Source organism: Camarhynchus parvulus, chromosome 1A (genome assembly GCF_901933205.1).
Source record: "Camarhynchus parvulus chromosome 1A, STF_HiC, whole genome shotgun sequence".
NCBI lineage: Eukaryota > Metazoa > Chordata > Aves > Passeriformes > Thraupidae > Camarhynchus > Camarhynchus parvulus.
Window position 1 is genome coordinate 69,551,115 of NC_044586.1, and position 16,183 is coordinate 69,567,297.

At 53.9% G+C, this 16,183-nt stretch overlaps 1 protein-coding gene across 1 annotated transcript; it reads left to right on the plus strand.

The window, feature by feature from the left end:
* Positions 1–172: 172 nt before the first annotated feature.
* Positions 173–14,572, plus strand: GDI2 (GDP dissociation inhibitor 2). The gene is made up of 11 exons (XM_030959646.1): positions 173–342; positions 7,573–7,680; positions 8,238–8,337; positions 9,030–9,164; positions 10,616–10,814; positions 11,082–11,213; positions 11,580–11,679; positions 12,268–12,439; positions 13,140–13,284; positions 13,454–13,508; positions 13,582–14,572. The coding sequence occupies exons 1-11, from the start codon at positions 298–300 to the stop codon at positions 13,735–13,737; spliced, it is 1,347 nt and encodes a 448-aa protein (XP_030815506.1). The 5' UTR covers positions 173–297; the 3' UTR covers positions 13,738–14,572.
* Positions 14,573–16,183: the final 1,611 nt, after the last annotated feature.

Below are 16,183 nucleotides of genomic sequence, written 5' to 3' on the forward strand. Positions count from 1 at the left end.
ACCGAGCCCGTAGGGGCGGCCATGGAACTGCGCATGCGCGCCGCGCCCCCACCACGGTGGCAGCCTCGCGCGCGCATCGCTCCCGCCCCTTGAGTGGCGGCCCCGCCAGCCAATGGCGTGGCGTATCGGACTGTGATTGGCAGGCACGTGGGCGGGGCGCAGGTGGCCCGGCCCCGCCCCTCCCGGCGCGGTCCCCTCACGGCGGCGGCTCCATTTTCTCGCGCTCCCGCGGCCCCCGCGTAGCGCCCGGTTCGCCTCAGCCCCGGCCGAGAGACCCCCGAGACACCGCGCGCCGCCATGAATGAGGAGTACGACGTGATCGTGCTGGGCACCGGCCTCACGGTGAGGAGCAGCCGCCGCCCGCTCGCGCCTCGGGCCTGCTGCGGGCGGCCGCCGCCCTGCCCCGCCCCGCCGCCCCCCCTCCGCCATCCCCCGGCTCCTGCGGCTGACCCCCTTCCCCATCTCTCACCCACCCCGGCGCCGCTGTCCTTTGCCCGTCTATCACCTGATCTTCCCCCCCAGGCTGGGTTTGAGCCCCCCCGCCTGGGGCGCTCGGGGCTTTATCCCCTCCCCCAGGGTGTGCGGTCCCCTCCCCAGTCTCTCACCTGATTATTGCCCCACTCGCCCCATTCAGGCCGTTTTCTTCAGCTGTCACCTGTCCGTCGTAGCCCCCCCGCCTCTGTCTGGATTGTTCCCTCTGTCCTTATCCCCAGAATTACAGGGGGTCTGGTGTATGTGACCCCCTGGGGGACCCCTGGGTGCTTTCCCCTATCATTAATTATCACAGCACCCCCTCGGCTTCAGTCCCACCCCCACCCTGGATCCTTTCCCATTCATCTCCAGCCCAGCCTGGGATCCTCCCCCTCCGCCCCTGAACATTACCCCGGGGGTGTGACCCCCCCGGGGGACCCCTGCCTCATTTCCCCATCGTTAATTCTCACAGCACTTTCCAGCCCCAATCCCATCCCCACCCTGGATCCTTCTCCCCGTCCCTAACTGGACCCCCGGGTGGGGTTTTTATGTGATTTTTATATATATATATATATATATATATTTTATAACAGTTCCTCGTGTTTGGATATACCCCCGTCCCCGATCCCCGCCGTTCCCAGGGGCCCCAGGAAATGCGGTTGTTTTGCGGAGGGAGGGCGTGGGGAGACTCGGACAATAAAACGCCGACGGGCATTTATTGCCTTTTATTTCTTCTTTAAATTATTACCTTTTTTTTTTTTTTTTCCCATTCACGCATCTCTTCCCCCCCCCACCCCGTACCACAACCCTAACGTGGCTGCAGGTCCGTGCAGGGCGGAGGCAGCCGTGGTTATCCCCCCCCTCTCCATCCCCATTCCCGCTCCGCCTTTGCAGCCTTCGGCTCCATCCAGCCCTGACTGCAGCAGGAGGGGGATGGGAGGCTGGCGAGCCTGTCAAATTTCCCTTATTCCCCCCTCCAAAAAAAAACCCTTTCCTGCGATGTCGCTGCATCCCGGTGATCCCTAAGGAGAGCTGACAGCTGATGGGGGTGCGGCGGAGGGAGGGGATGAGCCCTGGTGGGGCTTTGTCCTATTGTGGAGGATGCAGCCCGCGCCGCAGGCAGCCCTGGGGAGAAAAAACATGGCAGTGCCGCTGCCCGGGAGGTTTGCGGGAGGATTTCTGCCCGTTCCTGCATCCCTGGAGGCCGGGAGATGCCGCGGGAGGGCGGATTGCAGGTTACCAAATGCGAGGCATTGTTTGGAGAGGGGGGGAAGAAAATCCAATATGGTGGAAAGGTTTTCCTCCTTGTGCAAGTGGCCTTTCCTGCTTTTGTTCCCTCCTGTTGGTGGGGAAAGGTGGCTGGACAAAGGGATCTCTTTGGGGTTGGCCCAGTGGGGTTCCCCCACTTCCCCTGGGGATGGAAATTAAATTGAAATCCAGATGTGATTTGGGTGCTGTGATTGATGGGGCTGCTGACACAGGAGCCCCCCCGAAGGCACAGCTGGATTGTCACCCCCCTCTTTTGGGTTTGGGGAGAAGGGTGACACACCTGCAGTGTGGCACAAAGGGAAGCTGTAAGGTGTGGGAGCATCTCCTGCAGGGGACACCCAGCTGTCCCAGCTGCTTTCATTCCTTTCAAGGCTCTTCTCTGAGGTGGAGGAATGGCTTAGGAGGAAAAAGCTTCTTCCCTTTGATAGGGAAAGCTGGAGTCTGTCCTAAAGCCTGGCCCAGCTCAGCAAAGCAGGGAAAGGGACTTTTGGGGAGGTGAAATATAATGAGCTTGTAGTGAAGGGGCCTCCAATAGATCCGAGCTCCATTAAAATGTTAATTTATGCTTTAGTGTGAGCGGGGTATCAAGTTGGTGAACGCAGGGCTTAATCTCAAACTGACAAATGCCAGTGTAAATTTGACAAAAGGCCTCTTGTGAAATCACTTTTAAGACAAGCTCCTGCTAATGAGCAGCAGTTGAGTTAAAAGGAATAAATTAGGGCCGTATTTTAAGGTGTGCTGACCAAACTCCAGAGCCTGGGAGTATCCAGGAGCTCGGATTTTGCTTCTGGTGTGCTGGCTTTGCCTCTGAAATACCAATTAGGGTGGACTTCGTCTTGTCTTAAGCAGCTCATGTGGAAAAGAATGGAAAGCAGAGGTGCTGGTGCAGCCATCCCAGAATTCCTGGTGTTGGCTCAACCATTGTGGCTGGAGAGTGGTGTCAGAGCAGAGCTGGGTCAGGCTGGCCTGAAGGACTCTCCTGCTCTCAGATGAAGCTTGAAGGTTGCTCCTCCAGCTGTGGTAGCAGTGGAAAAGGATCTGGTACCTGTGGGACCCGAGGAGAAGGAGCTGGAAACACATCCAGTTGTTCCTTTCCTTTTCCAAAGGAGCTGTCACAGAAATTCTCGTGGTGTTTGCAACCACCAGAATCCTTCATGCTGCTTCTGGATTCCACTGCTGGAGCCCCTGTTGTAGCTCTGAGGTTGTGTCTCCGCCGCTGATCTCGAGGGGTTTTTTTCTTTTTCCAAAGGGAAAGTTCAGCTGTTGGTTTAAAGAGGAAGAATGAGTCGTTGGAGGCTTTGTAAAAGAGTATAAATACATCCATTGTAGTGGCCATTCTGGTTGGGTCTGTGGGGCCAGTGGGTGCACGTGTAAATTCCACTGGGATGGATCTGGAAGTGCAGCATGAATATTTCAGGTGTTAATCTCTCCCTCAGCAGTAATGAAAGGACTAAAGGCAGCTTTTGGACTGGGATTACTGGCACTCAAACTATTTCAGCTTTTCCCTTCTGTGTGCTAATGAGAGACCCTATTGCAGTGCCAGCTCGAAGAGATGTCTTAGCCCTGTGGGGAAAAATAATCCCGAATTAGTGCTCATACAATCAGCACTAAGACACTCCGACTTCCACCAGCTGTAGTGAACTCCATGGCTCCTCCTGCTCCCTCCTGCCTGGATCAGTGTGAAGTGAGAGAGCTGCATGAGAGCTGGTAGATCTTCCAGCTGCTTCATTCCTTGTGGGAATGGATTTTTCCAAGGTGCTGGACCTTAAATAGCTTTAAGGTCCTTGTCTTAGGCTTTCTGCGTGCACCATGTGTGGCAGATTAGGGATCATCTTCCTGCAGCCCTACTGCACAGACTCGTTTTTAATCTGGTGCAGTGGTCACAGGCTGGAGAGCTCCTCGTGGCTCTATTTTCACACCTCTCTTTTCAGTTCATGGAATTTCCCAGCCCACTGTAATTTCCACCTCTGCTGTGGGAGTGGCTCGGTACTTCCTCACTGGGTTATTTCAGAGTGGGATGTTGTGCCTGGGGACAGGCTCTGTTATCTGCCCTCCCTGCATCTACAAAGTTATTTTCCATAGATTTTGGGGATGATTAAACCCTCCAGTTGAGCCCCAGTAGGTGAATGCTCTGTTCCTGCTGAGGTTTCACTCTTTGCAGGCTGAGCTAAGCTTCTTACCTGCCAGCTGCCTCCCCATGTTAAAGCAATTCAAATCCACCTCAAAGATCCAGATTCACTTTCTGTAGGAGCAGAGGAGCCACACTCATTGGTTCAGGATATATTTATTCCTGCAGGCCCAGGCTGAAGAGCCTCAGAGTGACTGTGAGGACCATGTGGGAGCGTCTGCTGCAGGGGACTCCCAACTTTCCCAGTTGCTTTCATTCCTTTCAAGGCTGTTCCTTTGAGGTGGAGGAATGGCTTTGGAAGAAAAGCTTCTTCCCTTTGACAGGGAGAGCTGGAGTCTGTCCTTTGCTTCATCCCCTGGTAGCAGAGGGGATTGTTGCAATGCAGTGAGGAGTTGTTTTTGCGGTTGTAGGATGGGTCAGGCGGTGAGAGGTGGAATTGCCCGTGTCACTGCTCCAGGTGACGCTGCCTAGGTTGGAGCAAGGATCTCCAGAGGTCCCTTCCCAGCCCAGGCACTGTGTGCCTCTCTCTGGGCACAGCACAGCCCTGCCTTTCGAAGAACGAGCCTGGCAGTGCCAGAGCCGCTCCCGAAGCCGAAGGGATTTTGCTCAGTGCTCAGTGCCCAATCCTCCCCTCGGCGCCGTTACAGGAGCGGCGCTGGCTCCAGTTTCCATCGGGCTGTCTGAGCCTTTCTGAACTGCCGCCCTACTTGGAGAAAATCCACAGAAACCTCCTTGCTTCCCTCCATTCCTCAAGGCCTCTGCATGCACAAGGTCTGGCTATGACCAGCTCCTGCCCTCCAGGGAGGAGCTGATGGTCTTAAGCAAGCATGGAAACACCAATACCTCCAAGTCACTCCTTATTTTTATTTCCACGGAGTCCCAGTGGATGTGCTGTCCCCACATTGCCAGTGCTGGTTTCTCCCTGGTTCCCTGGCCATTTGCAGCAGCTCAGATCGTTCATTCAGCAGCACAATGAGCTCCTGGGAGCTCGTAACCTGAACTGGCTGAGGCAGAGCATTGTAGTAGCAGCGTGACTGCAATTTGCATGGATTCTGTTGGATCTGGATACCCGGAGCTCTCCCTGCTGTGTCCTGCTGCTGCTGTCAGCAGCTGCCCCCTGTTCCTGTTGGGTGGTGGCGACGTTTATAAAACAGCAGAAAATGCACAGATTTGAACTGTGACACTTCCCCTTTTTATTTGCACTCCAAACTGTCCCCAGCCCTCCCCTTATCAGCACAGGCCGTTTGTTTTCCTCGCTCCCTGACCCAAATGACAGCGTCACACATCAAGCGCTTCCCGGTCCCATGGCCAGCACTGCATCCAAAGGAATTGCTGAGCTGGAGGATAAATCCATTGTGCAGCTTCATGGCCATCATGGCTGCACAGGGAAGTGGCCTGAAAGGGCTGGGCAGGATTTCAGAGTGCTCAGTGAGCCCTGGGTTAAACAGCAGTGTAAGAGCTCCACCTCAGTCCCACAGCCGAGTTCAGTGGGTGTGAGTGGACAGGAGCTTAAGGCCTCTTGTGTCTTCTGCTGGTGCCCCAATTCACTCCAAGGGATGCACACTCCCTCTTCTGGGAACACAGAGCAAGGAATGCTTTGAGGTTAAGTGGGTGACTGAAATCAGCTGACATCCACATCAATGGATGTGCCTTGTGCAGCTTTTACTGGAGCTCCATCCCTCCTTTTGGTACTTATTTCGTCGTGAAACCCTGGTTGGCTTCCTTGTGGCTCATCTCCAGCATGGACACTTGCAGTCCTGTGCCACCATCTGGCCGAGCTGGTGAGCCAGGGTTCTGGGAGATGTTCCAGGGGGATAAATCACAGGGTAGAGCAGGGAGTCCAACCACAGAGCTCTGTGAATGTAACTGCTTGGAGATGAGGCCCGTGGTGTGGCAGTCCTGCCTTGGGTGTGGTTAATCATTAACGCTGGAGCCGCTTTTACTCCTGTGGTTACTCAGCGGTGTAGGCTTTGAGTAATGACTTCACACGGGGTTTGGTGCAGCTGTATCTGCTGGGAGGATCTCTGCTTGCTCCAGCCTGTGGGGAAAAAAGGAGGGACCTTGTAGGATCCTTGGAAGGATGGTACAGTGGAAGGAGCAGCTGATGGATCATGGAGAGCTTTTGTGGGAAGCACTGTGGCTCACTACTCACAGTCCATGTGGTGATCATGAAGCCTTGTGGGCACCGTGCTGGAAATCTTCCCTGACTTCAGGCACTGCATTCAGAGTGTCCTTGCTGTGTGTGAGGCTTTGCTCCTCAGGTCCTTGGCTGGGTTTTGGTGACAGACTGGCCAGCAGTGCCCTGCTGTCCCAACAGAGAAGGTTTTTCCAGTGCCACCTGGAAGCAGCAGCACAGCAAATCCTCAGCCAGCAATCCTTGCACCTGCAGATGTCTGACCTTAGAACAAAACAAGCCCCGAGAGCTGCTGTGGCTGGGAAGTTGATTTTACAGCTTCCTTTACAGCGAGGATTGACTGGAGTCAGGATTTACACAAACAATCCACAGTGGGAAGCTCCTGGTGTTTGTGGTTTTCCTGCCTGACACCTGCACTGGTCAGTCTGGAGTTGGAAATGAACCTCGTGCGCTCTGCGGGAGGGGGAAGTGCCACAGGAGGAGAGTCCTGCTTGAGGTGCTTGTGGAGTAAACAGGAAAGATCTCCTGGAGACACAGATCTGCAGGAGGGCCAGCCTGCCTGCAGGAATCCATCAGATGTGCGGTGCTGGCATCTCAGCAGCTGGGTGAGGGTTTCAAGCTGAATGAAAGGTTTGCGATGGTTTGGTGGAGAGGACCTTAAAAACCATCCTGCCATGGTTGGGACACCTTCTCCTGGACCAGGTGCTCCAAGCCCCCTCCAGGAAGCCCCACCCATCATGTGAGATGTGTCCAGGACCTACCAGAGAGATCGTGGTGATGAATGGGAGCTCAGCTGCAGCCAGAATTCTGCTGCTGGAGGGAGCTGAGGCACAGCAAGATCAGTAAAACCTCCAAGATAAGCTCTCCTAAGCACACAAACATTGGAGTTTTTGTTAAGCTCCTTGGCTGGGGAGTGCCAGCGCCGGTGCAAAGTCGTGTTTTAATGGGGATTTAGTTGTGCAAGGGCTGAGCTGGTTCTGCAGCCTGTGTGTGTGCTCTGTAGTCACACACAGCAGCTCATCTGCTGCTCCAGGGAGCCTTGGTGGGCACAGAGCAAGGAGAGCGAAGCTGAGCTGATAAAGCACCCAAATGCCTTCATTTATTCTTTATGCTGCTCCCTGAGAGAAGCTGGTGATTATCCTGAGTGTCCCAGTGTGGCAAATATTAATAATTGAAGTTCTGTGGAGGCTGATTGAAATCCAGGTAAGATTTCATTCTCCTGCTGCCTCTCTGTGCACACCCTTAAACTGACAGCTGGTGCCTTAGAGGACAGATTTTCCTTTGGCTCAAATGCATGGAATTCCCAAAAAATTCCTCTGGGAAACCCTGATAGATGGTGGTTGTGCAGGGATCCAACCTACACACAATCTCTGACCCCTTGCTTGGCTTGCCCAGAACAGACAATAAATTTATTAAGAGGTTAATCTGCCTCCAAGAGGTGCCTGAATTCTGGAATGAGGCAGCTGCTGTGCAGCTGCAATGGAGCTGTCTGAACATGCTCTTAGGAAAAATGGGAAGGGGGAGGCTCCAGTGCAACTGACCTGTCCCTTGCATCCTTTCCTTCCTGCAGGAATGCATCCTCTCCGGGATTATGTCAGTGAATGGAAAGAAAGTCCTTCACATGGATCGGAACTCTTACTATGGAGGGGAAAGTGCTTCCATTACACCCCTGGAAGATGTAAGTATGGAGAGACACCCATCCTTGTGTCCTTCCTGGCACACAAAGGGATTTAATCCCACTTAGCCTTGGGGTGGCTTCAAATTAATGACTCTGAGCGTTTCCTTTGGGTAAGGAAGGTTTATGGCACCTCCTCAGCTGGTAACAGTGCGGAAAATGCCAGTGTGGGGTGTTTGGAGTTGGAGGGTTGTGCTTGTTGGAATCTGAGCAAATCCTAGCAGGGAGCATTCCAGAGCTGTTACAGCTGGGTGTTAAAACTCTTCAGCTAAATGGTAAATTGGACTAAGAAATGCCATGTTAAACAGTCCATCAGGTTCATACATTCCCAAAGCCTGGATGAGCAGAATTACACTGCCTGCTTCTTCCTGTAACGATTCACTGGCTGTGTTTGTGTGTTCCAAACTCAGATTGGAGCTCAAACTGCAGCCAGAAGCTGGCTCTGAAGAGCTTGTGTTCAGCCTGGAGCTGTGGGCGTGGAAAGTGTGTCCATGTGTGGGAGAAATGACACCCAGAGAGATTTCCTGGGCTATAATAAGTTCTGTATTCTCTCTCCAAAGCTCTACAAAAGGTTTAATCTCCCGGGAACTCCACCAGAATCTATGGGGCGGGGAAGAGACTGGAACGTGGACCTCATTCCTAAATTCCTCATGGCTAATGGTGAGTGACCCTGAGCTCCCAGATATTCATTCCTTGGGCTGGTGCTGGGTGCTGCAATAGGACAGGCGCTGTCATTGTAATCCTTATCCTTGAATCCGTGTGCTCCAGTGCTGGACTGGGCTAGAGCAAACCCCCTGTCAGTGAAGGGTTCCCAGTGCAGGGCCTAAAACCAGCCCCTGGCTGCTGGAATCTCACCCTGGAGCACCAGGGCAGGGGATGGATGGATGGACAGATGGATGGATGGGGATGGACGGACGGAGGGGACGGACGGATGGACGGACGGATGGATGGATGGATGGATGGATGGATGGATGGATGGATGGATGGATGGATGGATGGATGGATGGATGGATGGATGGATGGATGGATGGATGATGGATGGATGGATGGATGGATGGATGGATGGATGGATGGATGGATGGATGGATGGATGGATGGATGAATGGATGGATGGATGGATGGGAGATGGATGGATGGATGGATGGATGGATGGATGGATGGATGGATGGATGGATGGAGCAGTAGTGCCTGGCTCAGGGCTGCTGCAGTGGAAGAACTGATCGATCCCAGCCAGGGCTTGGATGCTTTAGTCCCAGCTTACCTTCAGCCTGCAGTGGGAGTTGAGCAGGGGGAAGGGTTTGTTGCCGTGGGAGCTGCTGTGTCTGTGTCTGACTGTGCCAAACCCCTTGCAGGTCAGTTGGTAAAGATGCTGCTCTACACAGAAGTCACTCGTTACTTGGACTTCAAGGTGATCGAGGGCAGCTTCGTCTACAAGGGAGGAAAGATCTACAAAGTTCCTTCCACTGAGGCAGAAGCTTTGGCCTCCAGTGAGTAGCTGCACCTTTTCTGTTCCCTCTGAATCCCCTAAACAGAGGCAAACCCATCCCTTGGATATTCTTGATGCTCCCTGTGTGTGAAGGAGCATCCTCAGGGCTCTCCTGCAGCTCTTTGTCCTCAAACCCCCCTTGCAGTGTGAGCCTTGGGTTTGCTGAGCCCTGTTTTCTTGGAGCTTCCAAGCTGCCTGTGCACTGAGATTCTGCTGAGAACCTGGCAGTGTTTTCCTTCCTCAGGAGGTTCCATCTGGGGCTCGTCTCCCAGCTCTGCCATAAATATTTGATGTCATGTCCTTGTTGGAATTGTGCGTGTGAAAAACATTGCAGGCAAATTGGAATGACTAATTCTGACCTGCGGCACCTCAAACCTTAATTGTCGCCTACTTAGATTTCACTCCTCAAATACAGCTAATAACAGTGTGGTGAAATCCATTAGGATCTAGAGGGCATTCCATGAACTCCAGACGTGGGATGTGTTCAGCAGCACCTCTGAAAAAATCTTCTGATCAAGTGACTCCTGCAGTTAAGGCCCCAGATGTGCAGGGCTGAGCCTTCCTCATGGCAGATATCCCTGTGTGCTGAAGGGATCAGGAATTCCTTCACTTCGGCCACGTCTCCTGTGGGGTCTCCAGGACACTCATCCGGGCAGGAGTGGAGGTGCTGCCTCTGCCCTCACATTTCCAGTCCTGCTTCTGCAATTTGTGGAGAGTTCAAGTGCAGAAATGGTGCCTTGTCCAGCCTCGTGTTTGGGGTTTGAGGGACAGGACAAAGGGGAATGACCTTAGGCTGAAGGAGGGCAGGGTTAGACAGGATCTTGGGAAGGAATTCCTGGCTGGGAGGGTGGGGAGGAGCTGGGCTGGAATTGCCAGAGCAGCTGGGGCTGCCCCTGGATGGATCCCTGGCGGTGTCCAGGGCCAGGCTGGACATGGGGGCATGGAGCAACCTGGGATGGTGGGAGGTGTCCCTGCCATAGGGGTGGAGCTAAGGCCCTTTAAGGTCCCTTCCAACCCAAACCATTCCTTGTTTGAACACTCAGGGGTTCTTACCCACTGCTGATAATGAGAAAGCCACAAAAGTCACTGAGGATCTGAGTTCTGCCAAACCCCTGGTTCTGCTGAATTCTCACAACCCTGGTTCTGAATTCTCACAACCCTGGTTCTGAATTCTCACAACCCCTGGTTCTGCTGAATTCTCACAACCCCTGGTTCTGAATTCTACCAAACTCCTGGTTCTGAATTCTCACAAACCCTGGTTCTGAATTCTCACAAACCCTGGTTCTGAATTCTACCAAACTCTGGTTCTGAATTCTACCAAACTCCTGGTTCTGCTGAATTCTCACAACCCTGGTTCTGAATTCTCACAAACTCTGGTTCTGCTGAATTCTCACAACCCTGGTTCTGAATTCTCACAACCCTGATTCTGAACTCTCCCAACCCCTGTTTCAGGTTTGATGGGTCTGTTTGAGAAGCGCCGCTTCAGGAAGTTCCTGGTGTACGTGGCCAACTTTGACGAGAACGACCCGCGGACCTTCGAGGGCGTGGACCCCAAGAAAACCACCATGAGGGATGTGTACAAGAAGTTTGACCTGGGCCAGGATGTCATCGACTTCACAGGCCATGCCCTCGCTCTCTACAGGACTGATGAGTAAGTGGGGGGGGGGTCAGTTGCTCTCCCAAATCCCAGGGTTTGGGGTTATAATGGGATTGATTGGTTATTTTGAATTTGGAGGGTTCCTGGGTAAAACTTGTGCCACCAAGTGCTCCTTAAAGGGACCTGCCAGAGAAGCACTGGCAGGAGCAGCTGGAGGGTGGGGAAGGAAGCGTCATGGGAAAGCAGTGTTTGCTCTCTGGGTGTATTCTGCTGGAAGTGCTGGTTTGGGAACATCCCAAATGGTGAAACTGTCCCTCCCAGCTATCTAGATCAACCGTGCCAAGAAACAATCAACAGGATCAAGCTGTACAGCGAGTCACTGGCGCGGTACGGGAAGAGCCCCTACCTGTACCCCCTGTATGGCCTTGGAGAGCTGCCCCAGGGATTTGCAAGGTGAGCTGCACTTGGCTTTCACTCGGGGTTTCCTCCAGTGGGGGTGCAGTGGAGTTGGATGTGTGCAGTCACCGCTTGAGCTTCCAGAATGTGATGCTGCACAAAATGCTGTGGTCCTTAATGGATCTTTCACTTAATTAAGAGGTGGTTCCTCCACGTGACATTCTTTCTTTGTGGGCTTGTTCACCTCTGGATTTGCTGAGAGATACTGTTGGCAGAGTATTTATCCCTTTTGTTTTAGCAGAGGATTTTGAAGAGGTTTAAGTCTGAGGAGGGGTTGTTTTATCCAAGAGGAGCAGCCCCTGGGGGCTGGAAGGGCTGTTCAGGTGCAGCCCTGGAGGTGCTGAAGGGATTTTCCTGTTGCAGACTCAGTGCAATCTATGGAGGCACCTACATGCTCAACAAGCCCATCGAGGAGATCGTCATAGAGAACGGCAAAGTGGTCGGGGTCAAGTCTGAGGGGGAGGTATGGACCCTTCCCTCCTTCCTGCTCCCCTCCCCATCTACCCCTCAGAACCCACATCTGGGTTTGATCACAGCAAACAGAGAAAACCCTTTCTAAGCCCAAGGGCCAAGCGTGCTGGGCTGGGGCTGCTGTCCCTGTGCCAGCTTGCTGAAGACACAACGTCCTGATGGGCAGAGCCCTCAGCATCCCTGCTCCAGGAGTTGGGATGAACTCTCCATGGGCTGGCAGGGAATAATTCAGGAAGGGAGCTGCTCCTCGTGTCCAGCTCTGCCCTTGGCACTGTGAGCTGCTCTGACAGCTGGCACGTGGCCTTCCTGCAGCTTCACCAGCACCTGGCTGGATAGAGCTGGGAATGCTGCCAGCTTGGGAGCGCTGAGTGGGCACTGATGGGACAGCTGAGCACTTGCTGGTGGGATAACGTGTCCCTTGGGGTGGGAATGACGTGTCCTGGCTGGGAACAGAGGTGACAATCCATGCCAGAGACCAAAGTGAGTGCAGCCTGGAGGCTTCAGATTGATGAATGGTAAATTGTTACTGGAGGAACCATTTCTGATGTGAGCTGGGTGATGTCTCCACACTGGTGCTCAGGTGGCTCGCTGCAAACAGCTCATCTGCGACCCCAGCTACGTGTCGGACCGCGTGACCAAGGTGGGCCAGGTGATCCGGGTCATCTGCATCCTCAGCCACCCCATCAAGAACACAAACGATGCCAACTCGTGCCAGATCATCATTCCACAGAACCAGGTCAACCGGAAATCAGGTGTGTGCTGGGATCACACAGGGACAGCGACAGGGACAGGGACACCTCGTGCCCTGCTCCAGGGGCTGCTGGGGCCCAGCCAGGCTGGGCTGCAGTTCCCTGCACTTAGGGGAGGTGGGAGGAGCCTGTGGTTGGAAAACCTCGTGAGGAACCTATGGCAGGAAATGCCCCAGACTGGGAGAGGTGGGTGAGGGCTGGGGAGGGGCTGTTGGCCTGGAACAGAGCACTGGGAATCCCACCAGATTTTGGGAGCCATCATGGGAAACTGAACTTTGGGCTTCTCCCATGTCCAGGCTGCTCAGCCAGGAGATGAGAGCATGTAGGGCAAGGATGGGACTCACTGCAGGTTCTCTAACAATCCAGGGGTGCCAAGTGTCAGGGCAGCGGGAAGTGATGTGGGCAGAGTTTTGGGATGGGGCTGGGGAGGTTTTGCGATGGGGCTGGGGAGGTTTTGGGATGAGATTGGAGGATGTTTTGGGATGGGGCTGAGGAGGTTTTGGGATGAGGCTGGAGGATGTTTTGGACTGCAGCTGGAGGTGGTCTTGGGATGAGGTTGGAGGAGATTCTGGGATGGGGCTGGAGGAGGTTTTGGGATGGGGTTGAGGTTTTGGGATGGGGTTGAGGAGGTTTTGGGATGGGGCTGGAGGAGGTTTTGCAGCTGGAGGAGGTTTTGGGCTGCAGCTGTGCCCTGTCCCCCCAGATATCTACGTGTGCATGATCTCCTCTGCTCACAACGTGGCGGCGCAGGGCAAGTACATCGCCATCGCCAGCACCACCGTGGAGACCGCGGACCCGGAGAAGGAGATCAAGCCAGCCCTGGACCTCTTGGAGCCCATTGAGCAGAAGTGAGTCCTCAGGCAGCCCCCGTCCCCTCTGCTGGGACATCTGGAGCCGGCCCAGAGCTGGTCAAGCTGAGTGTGCTCAGCACCTCGAGCGCTGCCCTTGCATCAAACCGCTCCTGCTCCGAACCCATCCCTTTTCCAAAGCAAACCAAGGCTTTTGTCCCTTGTCCAGGTTTGTGAGCATCAGTGACCTGTTTGCACCGACCGACCCGGGAACCGAGAGCCAGGTGAGTGAGGGCTGAGGCGGGCTGGGCGGGGACGGGCTCCAGCTCGGGGCTCCAACGCTGCTTCTGCTTCCAGATCTTCATCTCGCGCACCTACGACGCCACCACCCACTTCGAGACGACGTGCGACGACATCAAAGATATTTATAAGAGGATGATGGGATCAGAGTTCGACTTCGAGGAGATGAAACGCAAGAAGAACGACATCTATGGGGAGGAGGAGCAGCAGTAATGAGTCTCTAATTAGGAGAAGTTTAAATCGGCTGATATGAATATATAAGGAACTTAATGAACACTGTACGAAATTCAATATTGTAAGGCCTGCTTTTGTAATCCCATCTCTGAGAGATTGAAGAGTACTGCACTGGTAATGTTCCCTTTTTGGATATCATGTGTTAATTATTTCATTCTAGTAGGGCTGCTGTCCAGAATCTGGCAAATTCCTGACTGATATTCCTGACTAACCTCGTAAGCAGAAAGGCAGACTGAACTTACTATTATTTTTGCAGACGTAGACGTGGGTGCAGATTTGAAATAACTCATTGACAGCTGTGTCTTACCTTGTCTTTTTAATCATTTGTAAAACATCCTTCACAATCCTGTGCTTCTGGTGAGCTCGTAGATGTGACGCTGATGTCACTCAAACCTGATATCAAGGAAAATAGAAACTGAGCACTCCATTATTGTGGACAGCATCCCTAAAAGTCTCTCCCATCAATCTTAACTCTGTGGCAAAGTTGTATCATGGACAAAGCCCACACCTATTGTAGCAGCAAATGTTGGCTTCGTTCTGGGCACAGAACTTAACCTCCACTTAAGCTTCTAAACCCGTTTACATCGGTTGGGACACAGCTGTGCCTCAGGCTCCTTTGTGTTTTAATCTTAATAAAATTGAGAGAACAAATTACAGAGCAGGCAAGATGTGGAAGTATTTTCTGTCCCCTGTGGCTTCTCGGATGGACCAAACGGCGCTGCGGTATCGGCATGACAGAGCCTGTGCTTCTCGTGTCTCCTGAAGGCTCCAAATGATTTCTGTACTGCGAAGTAAAGCCAAATTCTGGAAACCAGTCCTGGCCTCTGGTCTGATTCACTTCAGTTCCGGGAGCAGCAGCTCCAGGCTGAGATCCTGCAGCATCTCTGCCTGCCAGGGCTGGGATGGGAGCGTTTCCTGCAGGAAGGCATTTCCTGGGTCCGTGCTTCTTTCCAGGCTGTGCTGCTCTGGCTGCGTTTGGCAGGGCAGGTGTGGCTCAGGCTGTGCTGACCCAGTCCCTGTTCCTGCAGCCACCCAGTGCCACAGCTGCGAACAGCAGCAGCAATAAACAATTCCTGTTGGGCTGCTCTCCATCCTCAACACGAGCTGTTCAATCCTGAGCCATCCTTCCCCATTCCCTGGCTGGCACAGCCGTGCCAAGTGCCAGGAGAACGAGGGAAAGCCTTGGAGCAGGTCCCCGGGGTGGCACGGGCTTCCCCTGGCACCGTTCCCACACAGGAACTGGGGTTTGATCCTATCGCGGTCCCAAAGCTGAGCTGAGCCCGCCTGGGGCTTCCCCTCTCCTTCCTCCCAGCCGGGGCTTCTGGCACTTCCTCCTCACCAGGTGCCACTGCAGGAACAATTGCTGAGGTGCCACTGCAGGAACACTGAGGTGCCACTGCAGGAACAATGGCTGAGGTGCCACTGCAGGAACAAGTGCTGAGGTGCCACTGCAGGAACAGTTCCTGAGGTGCCACTGCAGGAACAGTTCCTGAGGTGCCACTGCAGGAACAGTTCTGAGGTGCCACTGCAGGAACAGTTCCTGAGGTGCCACTGCAGGAACAGTTCTGAGGTGCCACTGCAGGAACAATTGCTGAGGTGCCACTGCAGGAACAGTTCTGAGGTGCCACTGCAGGAACAATTGCTGAGGTGCCACTGCAGGAACAGTTCTGAGGTGCCACTGCAGGAACAGTTCTGAGGTGCCACTGCAGGAACAATTGCTGAGGTGCCACTGCAGGAACAGTTCTGAGGTGCCACTGCAGGAACAATTCTGAGGTGCCACTGCAGGAACAGTTCCCAAGGTGCCACTTCCAGCACCGCTTCCTGAGGCGCCACTTCCAGGAACCCCTCCCACCCTGGGCTGCTGGGAGCAGGCTGGGGAAGCTCCCTCTGTGCCATGCCCATAAGCCAGGTGGAAAATAAATCCCTAATGATCCCATTATCCCCACCTGCTGTCACCTGGTTATTGCTCTGGTTCTTCCATCCTTCCTGCAGGGAAGCACGCTGGGATCCATCATCCAGGAGCCCATCACAGTCTTGCTCACTCCTTGCTGCTTCCCCACCTTTGTCTCAGCTGGAAAATCCCCTGCCCTCCTCCCTTTCCCCGTTGGAAAACACTGGATGCTGAGCTGGATGCTGACCCCCTCTCCAGAAAGCAGAGCTGTGTGCCATTCATTATTTTGGAGGTTTTATTAATCAAACTCTTTACAAAGTCATCCTGTACAGAGCGGCCTCGCAGTCCTGGGTTTAAAAAGGAGCTGAAGGACGCCCCTGCCCCACAGAGCCGGGTCGGGAACGGGGCTGGGCCGCTCCTTTTCCCCCATAAATAAAAGAGCTTATTCCATTCCTGCAGCCCGGCTCCCCGCTATTTACAAGGGTTCCAGTGCTGGGATCCCACGAGTCCCAGCAGGGAACCCGTACCAGGAGG